An 18,823-nucleotide genomic window follows, 5' to 3' on the forward strand; every position below is an offset into this window, starting at 1 on the left:
GAGCAGCTAAGCCCGTGTGCCACAGCTGCTGAGCCTGTGCTCTAGAGTCTGTGAGCCACAGCCGCTGGGCCCGCGTGCCCCAGCTACTGAGGCCTGTGCATCTAGAGCCAATGCTCCACAACAGGAGAGTCCACTGCAGTAAGAGGCCTGCGCACTGCAGCAAAGAGTAGCTCCGCTCGCCGCAACTAGAGAAAGCCCGCGCACAGCAACGAAGACCCAATGCAACCAAAAGTGAATATAAATAAATAAATAAACAAACAAAAACACAATATTGTTATGACATCTAAAAAATTAATAGTAATTAATATCTTCAAATATAAATTAGTTTTCAGATTCTCAATTGCCTCATACATGCTCTGTTTTCTGTAGTTTGTTATTTGGAACCTGGATCCAAATAAGAGTTGTTTGTTTTTTTTTAAATTAATTAATTAATTTTTTTGGACTGTGTTGGGTCTTTGTTGCTGTGTGCAGTCCTTCTCTAGCTGTGGCGAGCAGGGGCTACTCTTCATTGTGGTGTGCGGGCTTCTCATTGTGGTGGCTTCTCTTGTTGTGGAGCACAGACTCTAGGCATGTGGTCTTCAGTAGCTGTGGCGTGCGGGCTCAGTAGCTGTGGCACACGGGTCAGTAGTTGTGGCTTGTGGGCTCTAGAGCGCAGATTCAGTAGTTGTGGCGCATGGGCTTAGTTGCTCCGCGGCACGTGGGATCTTCCCGGATCAGGGCTCGAACCCGTGTCCCCTGCATTGGCAGGTGGATTCTTAATCACTGAGCCACCAGGGAAGCCCCAAATAAGAGTCTTATGTTGTGTGATTTCGTTAAGTCTCTTCAATATATGGATTCTTCATCTGTTTTTTTCTTGTAGTTCTTTTTATTATTGTTTAAGAAACCAAGTTTTCATAATCTAGAGTATTGCTTCCCTGTGATATCGTTTAACATGCTCTTCTGTTTTCTGTATTTCCTATAAATTCAGGTTTGTTTGTTTGTGGCAAAATTATTTCATAGGCAGTGGTGCACTTCCATCAGGAGGTATATAATGTGTAGTTCTTTCTCTTTTTGTGATGTTAACATTCATTGATAGTAACAGCCTTGGTCCTTGTGTCAATGTCTCTCCAGTTTTTTTTTTTGTTGTCTGTCACTTGTTATCTAGAAGATTCCCAAGGAAGGGCTCATGGAAACAGTATTCACTATTGATAATACCTTGTTTGTAACTTTATACCTTAAAAATCATTTTGGATGGATATAACATTCTTGGTTCACATTTCTTTCCTTCAGTATCTTAAATATGTTTTTCCATTGGAATAAAGCATACTATAATAAAAAGTCTGATGCCAGTCTGATTTTTTTTTCCCCTTATAAGTGATTTGGTTTTTTGCCTGAATACAAAAGCTTTTTTCCTTTTTCTTTAAAAATCAGTAGTTTTACTAGAATATATTTTGGTGTTGTTCTTCTGAGTACACAGTGTACACAATTTGTAGTTTCAAATATATGTATTTTTTCATTTCAGCAAAATTTTCTTGAATCCTAATTTATTGGTATTTTGTTTGTCTGATTGCTTTGGTTTTTTTCTTTAGGGACTCTTGTTATATGTATGTTGGCTCTGTTTTTCTCTATCCTTTGTCTCTTTATCTCAAATCTTTTTTATCTTTTTCTTTATTTCAATTTTCAAAATTTCAAAATTAAGGCATCATCTGTTGTGTTTAATCAGTCTTGTATTTCTTCCAATATATTCTTCATTTATGAAAAGTCTTTGTCCTTTGTTTCTACTTTTTTTTTAAAAATTATTTATTTATTTTTGGCTGCATTGGGTCTTCGTTGCTGCGTGCGGGCTTTCTCTAGTTGTGGCAAGCAAGGGGTACTCTTCGTTGCGATGTGCAGATTGCAGTGTCTTCTCTTGTTGCGGAGCACGGTCTCTAGGCACGCGGGCTTCAGTTGTTGTGGCTCGCGGACTCTAGAGCGCAGGCTCAGTAGTTGTGGTGCACGGGCTTAGTTGCTCCGCGGCATGTGGGATCTTCCCAGACCAGGGCTCCAATCGTGTCCCCTGCCTTGGCAGGCGGATTCTTAACAACTGCGCCACCAGGGGAGTCCCACCCTGTTTGTTTTTATGTGAGAACTGGAGATTAAAAGACAATGCAGCCACCATCTTCTCCAGTGTCATTTTAACTAATTGTGTAATTTTAGCTTTGTATCCAGTAAAAACAGAGAGTCTAAATAGTGAAAGAATGTTGAAGAGTATTTAATTTACCTTTCCTTTCTTTGCTTTAGAACACTCAGCAGCAGCTGTCTTGCAGAGCTATTGTTTTTTCTTTTGTTTGTTTGTTTTTATGTTTATTTATTTATTCATTTATTTAATTTTTAGCTACATTGGGTCTTCGCTGCTGCACGCGGGTTTTCTCTAGTTGCTGAGAGCGGGAGCTACTCTTCGTTGCAGTGCGCGGGCTTCTCATTGCGGTGGCTTCTCTCGTTGCGGAGCATGGGCTCTAGGTGCATGGGGTTCAGTAGTTGTGGCACACGGGCTTCAGTAGTTGTGGCTCATGGGCTCTAGAGCACAGGCTGAGTAGTTGTGGTACAAGGGCTTAGTTGCTCCACAGCATGTGGGATCTTCCTGGACCAGGGCTCGAACCTGTGTCCCTCGCATTGGCAGGTGGATTCTTAACCACTGCACCACCAAGGAAGTCCCTTACTTGTACTTTAAATATTGGCATTCCTCACAGTTCTAACCTCTGTAATTGTTTCTTCTCACTTAACATATTCTTTCTGAGCATAGTGATTAGTTGCAGTTTGGAGTCTGACAGATCAAGATTTTTTTTTCTTTTAACTTTTTTTTTTTTTTAAATATTTATCTATTTATTTGGCTGCACCGGGTCTTACTTGTGGCACGCAGGATCTTTTTTAGTTGTAGCATGTGAACTCTCAGTTGCGTCATGCAGGATCTAGTTCCCCAACCAGGGATCGAACCGGAGCCCCCTGCATTGGGAGCGTGGAGTCTTAGCCACTGGACCACCAGGGAAGTTCCCAGATCTGGATTTAAATCCCAGTTGTGTTACTCACTAGCTGTATAACCTTGGGCAAATAACTTCCTATTTCAGTGCCCATGTTTCCTTTTTAAAAAGTGGTATTAGGGACTTCCCTGGTGGTCCAGTGGTAAAGAATTCGCCTTCTAGTGCAGGGGACACAGGTTCCATCCCTGGTCAGGGAACTAAGATCACACATGCTGTGGGGCAGCTAAGCCTGCACGCCTCAATTACTGAGCTCGCATGCCTCAACTAGAGAGCCTGCACACCGCAAACTACAGAGCCCACGTGCTCTGGAACCCACGCGCCACAACTAGAGAAGAGAAGAACCTGCATGCCACAACTAGAGAAAAGCCCGTGTGCCACAACGAAAGATCCCGCATGCTGCAACGAAGATCCCGCCTGCTGTAACTAAGACCCGATGTAGCCATAAATAAATAAATAAATAAACAAACAAATAAATAATCTTTTTAAAAAAGTGTTATTAAAAATTTTTTATACTTTTAAGACTTAAATTATCATTTAAAGTATTTAATATAGTGCTTTTTTAATAAGCAGTCAATAAGTGTAGAAATATAGAAGTATAGAGATGTGTATAGATAAATATATATATCTAATCACTGCTGTGGTTCCAGTCATTGTGTATATGCTGATGATGTCCAAATCTTTTTCCAGGTTAGCTCTGTCTCCAGAATCTAGACTTGTGTTTATCATACTGGCCACAGACACCCCAACCCACTGTGTACCTAAAATTGAGTGCATTCTCTTATACGCTTATACCCACTCTGTCTCCAGCATTCCCTGTTGTTGAATGATACCCATAGTCCAAGCCAGAAATCTACATATCATCCTTGACTTCTCTTCCTTCCTTTTGCCATCCAGGTAACTACAAAGTATTTTAGATTCTATTTCCTATGGTTTAAAATGGTCCATTTCTTCCCTACTTCTGTTGCAGAAGCTCAAAATCTGGGAGTCATATACATGGTTCTTTCCCTTATATCTCATTTCCACTCCCTTCACCAAGTCCTCCCAATTTCATATACTAGTATTTATTATTTTCTTTTTTCTTTTTTTTGGCTGTGTTGGGTCTTTGTTGCTGTGCACAGGCTTTCTCTAGTTGCGGCGAGCAGGGGCCACTCTTTGTGGTGGTGTACGGGCTTCTCGTTGCGGTGGCTTCTCTTGTTGTGGAGCATGGGCTCTAGGCGTGCAGGCTTCAGTAGTTGCGGCACGTGGGCTCAGTAGTTGTGGCGCATGGGCTCTAGGGTATGTGGGCTTCAGTAGTTGTGGTGCACGGGCTTAGTTGCTCCGTGGCATGTGGGATCTTCCTGGACCAGGGATCAAACCTGTGTCCCCTGCATTGGCAGGTGGATTCTTAACCACTGCGCCACCAGGGATGTCCCTGCTAATAGTTCTTGAATTTATTTACTGCCTAGCCCCTACTTACCTTTCCAGCCTCATCTTATCACACTTTCTTTCCCCTTATTTCTGCACTCTCACCATACCTGCTATTCTTCCTGTCACCACAGGGCTCTTGAACTTGTAGTCTGTCTTGCCTAGCAGCTCCCATCCTTCAGATATCAGTCCAGAGTACTTTTCTGTAAATTCTTCCTTGCCCCAAACTAGGTCAGGTTGTCCTCTTCTAGACGCCCTTTGCCTCTTAGACCCATGCATCTTGAGTTACACATGTTGGCTAAATTTATTTGTGTGCCTAATTACTTGATCAATGTTCATTTCCTCGACCAGAGTATCAAGATGATGAGGACAGAGAAAGTTTTAATTTTTGTTTGCCATTTTATCCCTAGTACCTGATGTGTAGATTACCACATATTTGTTAAATGAATAAATGGTCATTGCCACTGCCTTGATGAGGCCACTGATATCTCTCCTGAATTTCTACAACAGTCTGCTATCTGAGTCTCCCTAGCTTTTGCCTTGCCCTTGTCTAATATATTCTATACATTGTAGCCAGAATATTCCTTCTAGAATACAAATATGTTCATGAAGATTTTCTGCTTACAATCATTCAATTGTTCCATATTGTCCTCAGGATAAAATTCATATTCCTTTTCAGTCTCATCTCTCACCACTTCTCCTTTTAACTCTGTGCTTCAGCAATACTCAAATATTTGTAGTTTGCCAGAAACATTAATTGTGTGTGATATTTCTTCTTCCTGGAACTCCCTAACCTCCTCCTTTTTTTTCTTTTTTTTTTTTTTTTAACCTGACTACTAGTTCCTTATTATCTGTCAGGTCTCAGCTTCAGTGCTGCCTTCCCTTCAAACTAGATTGAGTTAGGTTCCCCTCTTAGGTATTTCTATAGCACCCTGCACCTTCTTATAGCACATATCATACTGTATTGAAAATACTTGTCAACTTTTCTGTCCCAGGGTCGTTTCTTTATGATTGTTCCAGAACCTGGCATAGTACCTGGAGCATAGCAAGTGCTCAGTGAATTCACTCATGAATGTATTATGCTTAGATGCTGCAGTTTAGATACTGTTGGAGTTAAATCATAGTTATGAACTTTTAACTTTTAATAGTGGCTAAGAATACTAGGAAATTTATTTGTAATACTAAGAAATTATTTGCAGCATACATGGAAGATCAACCCAGTATAAATTGGTTCAACTTCACCGAAAATTACAGAAATGTAAATTAGAACAACATTGGGAAATCATTTTTGCCTATTAGATTTACAAGGATTATAATGATTCATAGTATACAGGTGGGTGGTATATATATATATATATATATAATATATATATATATATATAGGTGGGGTAAGATGAAATAAACACTCATAGAATGTTGAAGAGTAAATGGGCATAATTTCTTCTTTTTAAATTGAAGTATAATTGATTTACAATATTGTGTTAATCTCTGCTGTACAGCAAAGTGACTCAGTTATACTTGTATATACGTTCTTTTTTATGTTCTTTTCCATTTTGGTTTATCCCCGGACGTTGAATATAGTTCCCTGTGCTATACAGTAGGACCTTTTTGTCCATCCATTCTATATGAAATAGTTTGCATCTGCTAACCCCAACCTCCCAATCCATCCCTCCCCCACCCCCCTTCCCCTTGGCCACCACAAGTTTGTTCTTTATGTCTGTGAGTCTGGTTTCTGTTTGTTTGTTTACAACTTCTTTTTATAATACAGTTTTAACTTAATAGTGATAACTATTAAAATGTTAAATGTTCATAATTTTTGACCCGGAAATTCAACTTCTAGATATGTAACCTACTGAAATATACTAAGGGGTCTGCAGTTGTAAGTACAAGGTTATTCGTTGTAGCGTTGTTTCTGAAGATGAAAGTTTGGATCCTACCCAAATCAGTAGGGTACTGCTAAAATAAATGATACTGGGAATTCCCTGGTGGTCCAACGGTTAGGACTTGGTGCTTTCACTGCCAGGGCCCAGGTTCAATCCCTGGTCAGGGAACTAAGATCCTGCAAGCTGTGTGGCATGGCCAAAAAAAAGATACTGCAGCCATATGAAGAAATCATGTATAGTTTTAAAAAATTAAGTAGATGTATATCTATAGATGTAGAAGAATGGCTAAGATATAAAAAATTTATAAAGCAGGTTGTAAAACAATACATATATAGTAAAATCCCATTTTTATAGGTGAATACATAAAATTATATGCTAGGATTTGTGAGGGGTCTGTGTGTGTGTATGTATTATTTAAAAAATAATATGCGGGGCTTCCCTGGTGGTGCAGTGGTTGAGAGTCCGCCTGCCGATGCAGGGGACACGGGTTCGTGCCCCGGTCCGGGAAGATCCCACACACCGCAGAGTGGCTGGGCCCGTGAGCCATGGCCACTGAGCTTGCGTGTCCGGAGCCTGTGCTCCGCAACGGGAGAGGCCACAAGAGTGAGAAGCCCGTGTACCGCAAAAAAAAAAAAAAAGAAAGAAAGAAAAATAATAATATGCGGAGGAATATTCACCAAACTGTTAGCAGTTAATTATTACAAGTCTGATATTAAGGGAAGCTTTTGCATTTATGTTAAATGTTTTTCTGTAACGTTTGATTTTTTAAAAACAATAAGCATGTATTTTTATAATTATCAGAAGGTGAGATTTAAAAACAACAGCAACAAAAAAGAGCACAGACTGTATGGTGTTTGGTGCTATGAATTGCAAGTATGTGCTATACACTTACTTTTCCTTTTTTTTTTTTCAAATAGAATGCCCAGTGTTTACATGGCGATATCGCACAGTCACAAAGAGAAATTACACTGAAAGGCTTCAGAGAGGGTAGTTTTAAAGTTTTGGTGGCAACCAATGTGGCTGCCCGTGGTTTGGATATTCCTGAGGTTGACCTGGTGATTCAGAGTTCACCTCCACAGGTAGGAAATGAGATTCCCCCCCCCAGTTTTATTGAAAAATAATTGACATACATCACTGTATAAGTTTAAGCTGTGCAGCATGATGGTTTGATTTACTTATGTTGTGAATTGATTGCCACAATAGCTTCAGCTAATATCCCTCTTCTCATGTAGGTATAAAAGAAGAAAAGAAAAAAAAGTGTTCTCTCTTTGTGAGGGGAACTCTTGTGCTTTACTCTCTTCAGAACTTTACTATATCATATAGCAGTGTTAGCGATAGTCATCATGTTGTACATTACACCCGTAGTACTTACTGTTTAACTGGAAGTTTGTATCTTTTGACCACCTTCTTTCACTTCTCCCTCCCCCCACTCTCTGCTTCTGGTAACCACAAGTCTGATCTCTGTTTCTATGAGTTTAGTTTTTTGTTTGTTGTTATTGTTTTTTTTGTTAGATTCCATATATAAGTGAGATCATACAGTATTTGTGTTTCTCTGATTTATTTCACTTAGCATAATGCCTTCAAGGTCTAGCCATGTTGTCACAAATGGTAGGATTTCCTCTTTTTTATGGCTGAATAATATTCCATATGTATATGGTATATATATACATATATATATACCATAACTTTTTTATTCATTCATCTGTTGATGGACACTTAAGTTGTTTCCATGTCTTGACTATTGTAAATAATGCTGCTGTGAACATGGGGGTGCAGATGTCTTTTTGAATTAGTGTTTTTGTTTCCTTTGGATATATATGCAGAAGTGGAATTGCTGGATCCTGTGGTAGTTCTATTTTTAATTTTTTGAGGATCCTCCATACTGTTTTCCATAGTGACTGTACCAATTTACAATCCCACCAACAGTGCACAAAGTTATCTTTTCTCCACTTCCACAGCAGCATTTGTTATCTTTTGTCTTCTTTTTTTTTTTTTTGCGGTACGCGGGCCTCTCACTGCTGTGGCCCCTCCCGTTGCGGAGCACAGGCTCCAGACGCGCAGGCTCAGCGGCCATGGCTCACAGGCCCAGCCGCCCCGGGGCATGTGGGATCTTCCCGGACCGGGGCACGAACCCGCGTCCCCTGCATCGGCAGGCAGACTCTCAACCACTGCACCACCAGGGAAGCCCATCTTTTGTCCTCTTGATGATGACCATTCTAACAGGAATACGGTGATACCTCATTATGCTTTTAATTTTCAAGGAAATGAGATTTGATTTGGAGAAAATAAGAACAGCTATATAAATTGCTGTTTTATTTTTAAGACATTGCTTATATATGAAAAATATGTTATCTTTTCTTGCTCTTAGCCATTTTTTGTTAGTGTGATGTTAAATTGATCAGGATCTGGTGCCTTTGCAAATGATTAACCTCTTTATTTGGATTTGAGGCATGGAATCATGCAAGGGAGTTATAAAAAGTTACCGTGTAAAGAACCCTGGGATGGAGTGGTTTAAAATCCTATCCCCTTTATTGCAGATGGGATGTTTCAACATCCCCCTCTGGGATGTTGAAAAGAGCAACAGGATTGAAATAAAAATGTTATTATTGATAGTAGTAGTTTTGTTATTTTTCTTATTATTATTTGGATGCTGGAATGATTTTTTAATTTGCCAGATTTTTAAGAAGAGTTACCTCTTTTATTTTTAGGATGTTGAGTCCTATATTCATCGCTCTGGACGCACAGGTAGAGCTGGCCGGACAGGGATTTGCATATGTTTTTATCAACCAAGAGAAAGAGGTCAATTAAGATATGTGGAACAAAAAGCAGTAAGTAGAGTTAAATTATTTCAGGCTTATTATCTGAATGGTGCCTTAGAAAAGAGATCTTTTTGTATTTGTTCTCACCATGAGATCTTTATAACTTTTCTCAGTTTAAGCTGCACTTGGATGTGAAGCATGTGGAGAGCTAAATTTATATTAGCTGCAAGACTTTGTTTTAATACAGCTTTTATTGTGAAGACAGAAGAGCTGACTTTCTCATTTTTCCCTTGAACTTCTCCCTTGATACTAAAATCAGAAGTGCATTGTGATTTCAGTACCTCTTAGTCCAGTATTGTAAATGGATGATTGTGACATTGTCTTGGTGTAATAGTTAAGATTATATCGAGTAGTGGTACACTAACCAGTTTCTATAAGAAATTACACATTTTTTGTGGTCTGGAGTTTTTGTGGTATTTCACATTTTTCCTATTTTTATAATGTGTGTTTTCATACACTATTTCATATACCTTGTAAAATGAGGATAATAAGAAAAAAGTTAATTGATATAAACAGCATCCTTTTCTTTTCTTTAAATCAGCTTTATTTTGCAACTGAAATTCCGTGATTGTAACTAAGAGACAATTCAAAAACATTTTTTTTCTCTTTCTAGAATTTGTAATTGATGATTTATTAGAAAATCTTTTGATCTGCTAGGGCTTGGAAATCTTTAAGTCCAAGAAATGGAAATTCAACAAACTAGATTAATTTAGGAATTAATTGTAAAGACTTCCATTTTTCTTTAATGTAATTCTTTCATTTTCAGGGAATTACTTTTAAACGTGTAGGTGTTCCTTCTACAATGGATTTAGTTAAATCTAAAAGCATGGATGCCATCAGGTATGCTTTCTGACCTTGCTGAATGATTTTTTTCCTTTGTATTAGGCTATACATCTTTAAGCTCTCCTAGTTCACATATCAGAAAATTTAATCACCAGTTTTACCAGCAGACATTTAATTATATTAAAATACGAAAATGTTTCTCTCTTTTCCCATTCATTCTCTTATCTTTAATTTTTCCCCTTTGTCTTGACCAAGAAAATTTACTATTTTTAAACCATAGGTCTCTGGCTTCTGTTTCTTATGCTGCTGTTGATTTTTTCCGACCATCAGCTCAGAGACTGATAGAAGAGAAAGGGGCAGTGGATGCATTGGCTGCAGCATTAGCCCACATCTCTGGCGCATCAAGTTTTGAACCACGTTCTTTGATCACCTCTGATAAGGTAGAAATCTGTGAGAAAATTGCATGTGGTTGAGAAGGATTAAAATTGAACCATAGATATCTCTCTATCTGGAGGGAAATATAGGACATCTTCACTTTGCACAGTACTTTGTTAACCGAAACTTGCATACCAGAACCGATTCCTCATTTTGTTTGCCATGGAGCCATGCAAATCGAGAAGTAGACTCTGCAGCTAACACAACACCATGCAAAGTAAGGATTGCTTGTATATGTGGAGGGTGTCTCTTTGTGTGTGTGTGTGTAAAAAACACCATCTGATCTGTCCCCCTGCCAGTTCAGTATCAGATGTCAAAACAAACCGTACCCAGAGCCATATATTCCCATTATAAAGGTATATTTTACTCTCTAATCTGTGGGGTGATACTTTAGCACTGAGCAAATACCCTATCCCTAATAACCCACCAGATACTTCTCAAGAAAACACTTAAACCATACTTCTTAAGCAAATATGAAGATAGACTTTTAAAGCTAAGAAGTATGTAAGAGGTAATTTAATCCCAACTTTTATCTAATAAAAGAATCCCTCTTTGGCAGATGGGTCATCTGTCCTCTGATTAAATATCTTAGCAACAGGGTGTTAGTGGTTTGATATTTCTTTTATGGGTTAAACCAAAATCCACAGTCTTTACCATGAATGTCCTGTAGCGTCTTCCCTTGCTACCTCTTTGGCCTCATCTCCTATCACTCTCCCCTTTCTTGTTTTCAGCTACCCTAACCTACTTCTGATACTCAAACATAAACTTAACCCTACAAAAGGCATTTACACTTATTTGTGCTGTTTTGAACGTTCTTTCCTTTTAATAACCTTGGCTCTCTCCTTCACTTCATTCAGGTTTCTACTCAGATACCACTGTGTCAGAGAAGTCTTTCCTCATCACACTGTCTAAAATAGCTTACCCCTCCCTTTACTCTCTATTTTCATTTTCTTCCCCTGCTTTATTTTTTTTTCATGATTCTTATTACTATCTGACATATATATTTCCTTATTTGTTTACTGTCTCCTGTCCCACCATTATCCACTGCCGCCACGCCAACCCCCTGCCACACACACACTAGAATGTAACCTCCATGAGACAAAGGACTATTTACTGCTGAATCTCTAGCACCTAGAGCATCTTTGGCACATACATAGGGGGCACTCAAATACTTGTTAGTTGACTGCCTCCCTATATCTTCTTCTTCATGTTGATCCTTTTGTTGTCCAGTGAAGTTCTACAGAACAAGTAATTTTTGCTTATGTAATAGTCCTTCAGAAGTTTAAAGAGGTTTATGTCCTCTTGTTTTTCCACTCAAAGCTAACTTTGATTCCTTCAGCATTTCCTTAATTCTCCACTACCTTATCTTTTCTCTGATGCTCTAGTTTGTTTAATTTCCTCTTAAAGCATGATGGTTAGGATTAAATGTAGTCTTTACAGCAATGTATAGAAGAATGGTACTTTCAATTATATATAAACATCAGTCTTCTATTGATATAATTTCAAAGACGTTGTCTGTCTAGCAGTCATGTTATACTATCGGCTCATACGAAGTACAAGGTTAAGTCAAAAAGGGCTGTCAGGTTAGAATGTCATTGTCCTGATGCTGCTGCTTTTTTCCCAAATATAATGTGACTTTTATTCCTTAAGGGGTTTGTGACCATGACTCTGGAAAGCCCAGAAGAAATACAGGATGTTAGCTGTGCTTGGAAAGAACTGAACAGAAAGCTGAGTAGTAATGCTGTGTCCCAAATTACCAGAATGTGCCTCCTAAAAGGAAATATGGTAGGCTTTTCTAGACAACTGCTGTACGATTATACGATTATATAGACTAGCAGATTTTTTTTTTTTTTTTTGAAGCCTAATGGGATGTTCTCCATGTGTTAGTATGTTTCCACTTGTAAATTTAGGGAGTTATTTAAGTAACCCATTCCTCTAGAAAGCTGTAAAGTCATTCTGCTTAATTTGACTAATATCCGAGTTTTCTAAGTTTCTGCCTTTGTATACATATTACATGTGGTTGTGTGTGTTTATTTTCTAAGATTAAGTAACTTATAATTGCAACAGCTAAACAGCTCTATTTTTTAGAGAATACACAATATTGGTTTTTAAGTGGCCTGCTATTGATTGTTAATGAGGATAATAAAGTGAATTAAGTATTTTCATACAATTATGAAATAGCAAAGTTAAGACCATCTGTAATATAAGTGACTGATTTCTTCTAATGGTTTTGAGAAAAGATGTTATATTTATTCATCTCACTTGACAACATAGGTTCATTCTAGTCTATAATTTATTAGCCCATTTATTGGAAATAGTTATCTTTCTCAAATTTAATACTACTTACCTTCAAAAAAGATCTGTGGCAAGTATGAGACAAATATGTACATTCAGAAAAAATGTGGAGGGGAAGGAAAATATACCAAGGTCCTTAGGGCAAAGCTATACTTGAATATTAAATTAACTTGCAACTTATCAGCAACCAAAACCAAAGAGGAAGCATCTTAGGTTACTTCATTCTCGGTATCTGATAAACATTTCAGCACTGTACGAGAGAAAGTTTCTGGCACTACATTTTTAAAGGAGTTTATTAGATGGGTCATTTTACAAGGGACATGGAACATTATAGTGTCTACAAAAACTTTTCTAGAGAATACTCTAGATTCCCAGTAGTAGTCAGTTCTTATTAGATACTGGTTTACTTTTAGATTTAGGAAGTACAATTAGCAGCCATTCTGTGTCATGCATTGTGATATATTAGCTGGTTTAATCCTATAGGCAATCATGGGACGAGCTTAATCTTTTCTTAGCTAACATAAGATTACAAGCAGATATTTAAAAAAATCAACTCATATGCATTTAAATAAAAGTGTTTTCATTTTGCTTTTAGGGTGTTTGCTTTGATGTTCCCACAACTGAGTCAGAAAGGTTACAGGTATTTAAAAAAAATTTTTTTTAAATAAATTATTTATTTTATTTTTGGCTGCATTGGGTCTTCGTTGCTTCACACAGGCTTTCTCTAGTTGCGGCGAGTGGGGGCTGCACTTTGTTGCAGTGCGTGGGCTTCTCATTGCAGTGGCTTCTCTTGTTGCAGAGCACGGGCTCGAGGGTGCGTGGGCTTCAGTAGTTGTGGCTCGCGGGCTCTAGAGCACAGACTCTGTAGATATGGCGCAAGGGCTTAGTTGCTCCGCAGCATGTGGGATCTTCCCGGACAAGGGCTCGAACCATGTCCCTTGCGTTGGCAGGTGGATTCTTAACCAGTGCGCCACCAGGGAAGCCTGGTATTTAAAAACTTTTATCTGTTAAATAGTTGAATATGTTTCTCTAAAAGATAAGGATTAAAAATAACATAGTCATAATATCATTATGACATTGATTTAGGCTAAATGCCTCATCAGTTAACAATTCCTTAATAAAATAATAATAAATAATAAATATCCAGTCTGTATCATAACTTAAAACATTTAAAAATTATGAATAATTTCAAACGTGAAAAAATAGAATTGCATACTGAATCCTCATGTACCCATCACCCACCTTCCACAGTTATCAACTCATGGCCAATTGTGTTTCATGTCTACTTTGATCCACTTCCCCACTCTCTCCTGTATTCTTTTGAAACAAATTTTAGGAAGTCTATCATTTCAACCATAAATACTTCTATATACCTAAAATACTAAAAACACTTTCAAAAACACAATTGTAATACCATAACTAAACCCCCCAAAATAATAGTTCCTCAGTATTATCCAATTTTCTGTTTAAATTTTCCCTCTGTTTCCTACATATTTTTAAATATAAGAAGGTCCATAAGGTTCATACATTGTAATTTGATGTTTGTCTCGTTTCCTTTATAGGTTCTCCTTCCTTTCTCTCTTTCTTTAAAAAAGTTTTCCTTGTATTTTATCTGTTGAAGGAAGAGACTGTCCACTAGATTCCTACACTGTGGAATTTGTCTATTACATCCCTATGCATATTTATATACATATTTTGAAACAAGAATGGGATTATTTGGTTTTTAAAGTCTTTTTACAAATTCAGAATATATTATAAACACATTTCGTTGTCAATTGTACAGTTACTTGTTTTTATTGGCTCCCTGGCATTTGGCCACCTGGGTGGCCAACTTAATCAATGTCCTATTTTCTGACATTTAGATTATTTCTAATACTAATATTCCGTTATAAACCAGTCAGCCTTAAATGTTGGCATTTAAGGTCAGTCTTAAATGTTGGCATAGCTAACTCTTTATGCATTGCCATGTTTGTCTCTTTAAGGTGAACTTCTAAAGATGTCTGCTTGGCCAAAAGGTGTGTGTATTTTTAAGGCTTCAGTCATATATTGCCACCAGTGGTGTGTGTGGCTGTTTGTCTCTGCTTACTCTTACCTGTAAGGTATTTTAATATTAACTTGCCTTGACAACTCATGATCACAATGAAAAACAGTTAATGTAGCAGAATATGACATACCGATGCTCTCATGAGCTGCAATGATTTTTTTTTTTTTTTTTTTTTTTTTTTGCGTGGGCCTCTCACCGTCGCGGCCTCTCCCACTGCGGAGCACAGGCTCCAGACGCACAGGCTCAGCAGCCGTGGCCCACAGGCCCAGCCACTCCGTGGCATGTGGGATCCTCCCGGACGGGGGCATGAACCCGCTTCCCCTGCATTGGCAGGTGGACTCCCAACCACTGCGCCACCAGGGAAGCCCCTGCAATGATTTTTATATCTTGAGTTGTTTACCCCGATACCAAATTGTTTCCAATGGCTACATTTTTTATTCCCTGGCAGGTGTTGACAGATTTTTAATCTCAGCTCACACTCCTTCTGTCAATGTATCTGCTGAAAGCAATGTACTACTTATTAGTGACTTATTCATTTTGTGCTGAGAAACTGGTGGTCTCTTTTAGAATGTATAAACTGAGTAGGAATTTAGAGTCCCAAAATCAGCCTGAAAATTTCACCTGAGACTAAAACTTAGAAACTTTTTAGAAACTTTTAGAAACTTTTTTTTTGGTGGGGGGGAGCACTGGGGAGGGGAACCAAGCTTTGTATTGTTATGTTAAATTTGAGATTTAAATTTTAACAGGATTGATTTTTTTCATTTTTAATGACATTTATTTTCATTCTAATTTTACGAGCAGTACATGTTTACCACACACAACTAGAAACACATGGAAGAATAAAGTAAAAAATAACAAGCACTCATAATCCTCGCCCCCCAGAGATAACCACTGTTAGCATTTTGAAGAATTTCCTCCCATTGTCTGCATTTTTTAAAAACTTGAAGTATAATTGACCTACAAAACTGTGTTAGTTCCAGGTACACAATATAGTGATTCAATATTTCTGTATATTACAAAATGATCGCTATGATAAGTCTAGTTACTGTCACTGTTCAAAGATATTACAATATAATTGACTATGTACCCCATGCTGTACATTTCATCCTTGTGATTCATTTATTTTGTAACTGGAAGTTTGTACCTCTTGATCTCTCTTATGTGTTTCACTCATCCCCCCACCTCCCTCTCCTCTGGCAGCCACCTGTTTGTTCTCTGTATCTGAGTCTGTTTCTGTTTTGTTTGTTCATAAAACTTAGAAACTTTAGTGAATGAGCTTTGAATATGTTTTTGTTTTCTGGTCTTCAGTTTTGTTCTAGATACTTTGAACTTAATGGCTAGATGGCCTTTAGCTAATGGATATGAAAAGAGTCTCCTATATTCACGTGTTTGCTTATGGTTTCTATTTTGCATTTATATTAATCCTGTAAATTATCCCAACAGGCAGAGTGGCATGATTCAGACTGGGTACTCTCAGTGCCAGCCAAGTTGCCTGAAATTGAAGAATATTATGATGGAAGCACATCTTCTAATTCCAGACAGAGGAGTGGCTGGTCAAGTGGCCGGTCAGGCCGGTCGGGCCGGTCAGGTGGTCGATCTGGTGGCCGGTCAGGTAGACAGAATCGACAGGGGAGTCGGTCAGGAACTCGACAAGATGGTAGAAGACGAAGTGGGAACAGAAATCGGTCAAGAAGCGGGGGCTGCAAACGGAGTTTTGACTGGGGTAGTTAATCTACCAGTGTGAGCTTGCCTGTTTCTGCCTAATCCTGTACATTATCCACCAAAAATTAGGTCATCATAGTTGAGGTCTGTGTCTGCTTTTGGCAGAGAAGTTGGTTGTATTTTTTTAAAAAGTATTTCACAAGAATGGTTGTAAACAAATCTACTTATCCAGTTATACCTTTGAATAAAAAAACCTCCTTTTATTGTCTCTTTTCACTGTGCGTTAAGAATTTTCTCAATGTAATCTTTTAAAATTTCTTCTAAAATGTGGCAGTTAAGTCAGTCTTAAGGTTACTTGCATTTTACAAAATGTGGTGTGTCTGTATTCAGATCACTCCTTCCATAGGATATATGGGAGCAAATAAGAAATCCGTATAGACTGGTGACATGATTGGTTAGATGTAACATTTTAAATTTTAGATAAAGTTAATTAAAAGGTGTGCAAGCAGTGCATACTCAATTTATTCAACAGGTATTGGTTGAATGTCTTCTGTGTGCCCATCACTATCCTGGTCCCTAGGGACATAGCAGTGAATAAGCCATGGTCACTATCTTCAAGGAACTTACAGTCTAAAGAAGCAATTATGGTTGAGATTAACACCTAATATTTAGGATGAAAGTAGGTATGGAATGCTAAGGATCTAGTTGGGGTGCACCTCACCAGCCTTAGGAATCAGGCTTTTAGAAGAAGTGATACCCAAAAGGAGATGTAAAGCAGAAGTATAAGTTGATCTAGCCAGTTTAGAAGGGAGACAGGGTTTGCAGTCAGAACAGTACAGGCACACCTTGTTTTATTGCATTTCGCAGATACTGTATATTTTACAAATGGAAGATTTGTGGCAATCCTGCGTTGAACAAGTCTATTGGTCCCATTTTTATGACGACATTATTTTTTTTTTTTTTTTTTTTTCTTTTTGCGGTATGCGGGCCTCTCACTGTTGTGGCCTCTCCCGCTGCGGAGCACAGGCTCCGGACGCGCAGGCCCAGCGGCCATGGCTCACGGGCCCAGCCGCTCCGCGGCACATGGGATCCTCCCAGACCGGGGCACGAACCCGTATCCCCTGCATCGGCAGGCGGACTCTCAACCACTGCGCCACCAGGGAGGCCCACGACATTATTTTTTAATTAAGGTATGTACATTGTTCTTTTAGAGATAATGCTATTATACACTTAATAGACTCTAGTATTGTGTAAACATAACTTTTATATGCACTGGGAAACCAGAAAATTTGTGTGACTCACTTTATTGCAGTATTTGCTTTATTGTGGTGGTCTGGAACTGAACCTGCAATATTTCCAAGGGATGCCTGTATATGCAGAGGCCCAGAGGCAAAGAATAGCACTGTAAGTCTGAGGATCTCCAAATAGTTCAGTATGGTGTGCATGTGATAGAGGACAGGAATAAGAGAAGGAATTAGGGACCAGATTTTAAAGGTCCTGTGTGCATTTTTAAGGGGTTGAAATGTTTTCTTGAAGGCAATGGGGAATCATTAAAGAGTTTACAGTAAGGAGTAACATGTTGAGATTTGTGTTTTAGAAAGATTACTGACTACACTGAGGAGATTGGATTGCAGAAGGGCCATACTGGAGACTAGTAGCCCTCTTAAGATGCTGTCAGGGTAATCCAGGGTAGAGGTGATGGTGGTCTGCACTAATGATGGGTAACATATTTTGAGTAATGAGAACTGAGGCACTTGAGAAGTTGTTGCTTGTGTAGAGTCACACAGCTGGATAATATATAGTGGAGTGAGGATTTGAACCAAGTCTAGCTTCTGAACCAGTGCTCTTAACCACTGTGTTAGATAGTGGCAGTGGACTTTGAGGAACATGGATAGATTTCAGAGGTTTTTAGGAAATGGAATTGTTAGGACTTAGTGCTTTGAATTGGAAGATAAGAGAGGCAGAAGAATAAAACCTAGGCTTCGTCACTGAGATAGGTACTAGAACAAAGCAAGAAAAGTTAGGTGGGGAGAGAGTGGGAATATGATTAGTTCAGGATTAGATGTATTTTAATATTGAGTAGTCCATGAGATATGGCAGAGGAGATAAACAGTAGGCAGTTGGATTTATAGGTCTGAAGCAGGAGAGAGATCTGTTCTAAAGATTTGGGAATAATAAACCAAAAATGGTAATTGTACTTAAGTTAGTACATGAGATGATCCAGGGAAAGTATAGTAAGGAAAGAGGGCTGAAAAGAACCCAGAGGCACACCAACATACTTAACTGCATAGCAGAGGAAAGGAGATCCCACTGAGAAGGGATGACAAGAAGAGGGCATAAAGCCCAGAAGTACAAGGCTTTCAAAGGAACCAGAAGACAAGTCTGAAATGGCCCTTGGATTTGGCAAAAAGACATTGACATGGGGAGCAACCATATGTATTTATTTATTTATTTTTGGCTGTGTTGGGTCTTCGTTTCTGTGCGAAGGCTTTCTCTAGTTGT

At 38.5% G+C, this 18,823-nt stretch overlaps 1 protein-coding gene across 4 annotated transcripts in view; it reads left to right on the top strand.

The window, feature by feature from the left end:
* Window positions 1-16,597, top strand: part of DDX50 (DExD-box helicase 50) — a 33,013-nt gene extending 16,416 nt beyond the window's left edge. For 2 of the 4 annotated variants that reach the window (XM_082630608.1, XM_082630609.1), the window contains 7 exons: window positions 7,201-7,362; window positions 8,992-9,111; window positions 9,869-9,942; window positions 10,166-10,325; window positions 11,971-12,105; window positions 13,211-13,255; window positions 16,103-16,597. In XM_082630608.1, the coding sequence (XP_082486734.1) occupies window positions 7,201-7,362; window positions 8,992-9,111; window positions 9,869-9,942; window positions 10,166-10,325; window positions 11,971-12,105; window positions 13,211-13,255; window positions 16,103-16,390 (984 nt within the window). In that variant the 3' untranslated portion in view covers window positions 16,391-16,597. Of the gene's footprint in view, window positions 1-7,200; window positions 7,363-8,991; window positions 9,112-9,868; window positions 9,943-10,165; window positions 10,326-11,970; window positions 12,106-13,210; window positions 13,256-14,597; window positions 14,632-16,102 lie in introns of those variants that run through there. The other 2 variants (XM_082630611.1, XM_082630610.1) reach the window with 2 other exon arrangements.
* The last annotated feature ends 2,226 nt before the right edge of the window (window positions 16,598-18,823 follow it).

Source organism: Mesoplodon mirus, assembly GCF_964341445.2.
Source record: "Mesoplodon mirus genome assembly, chromosome: 2".
In the NCBI taxonomy this organism is placed as follows: domain Eukaryota; kingdom Metazoa; phylum Chordata; class Mammalia; order Artiodactyla; family Ziphiidae; genus Mesoplodon; species Mesoplodon mirus.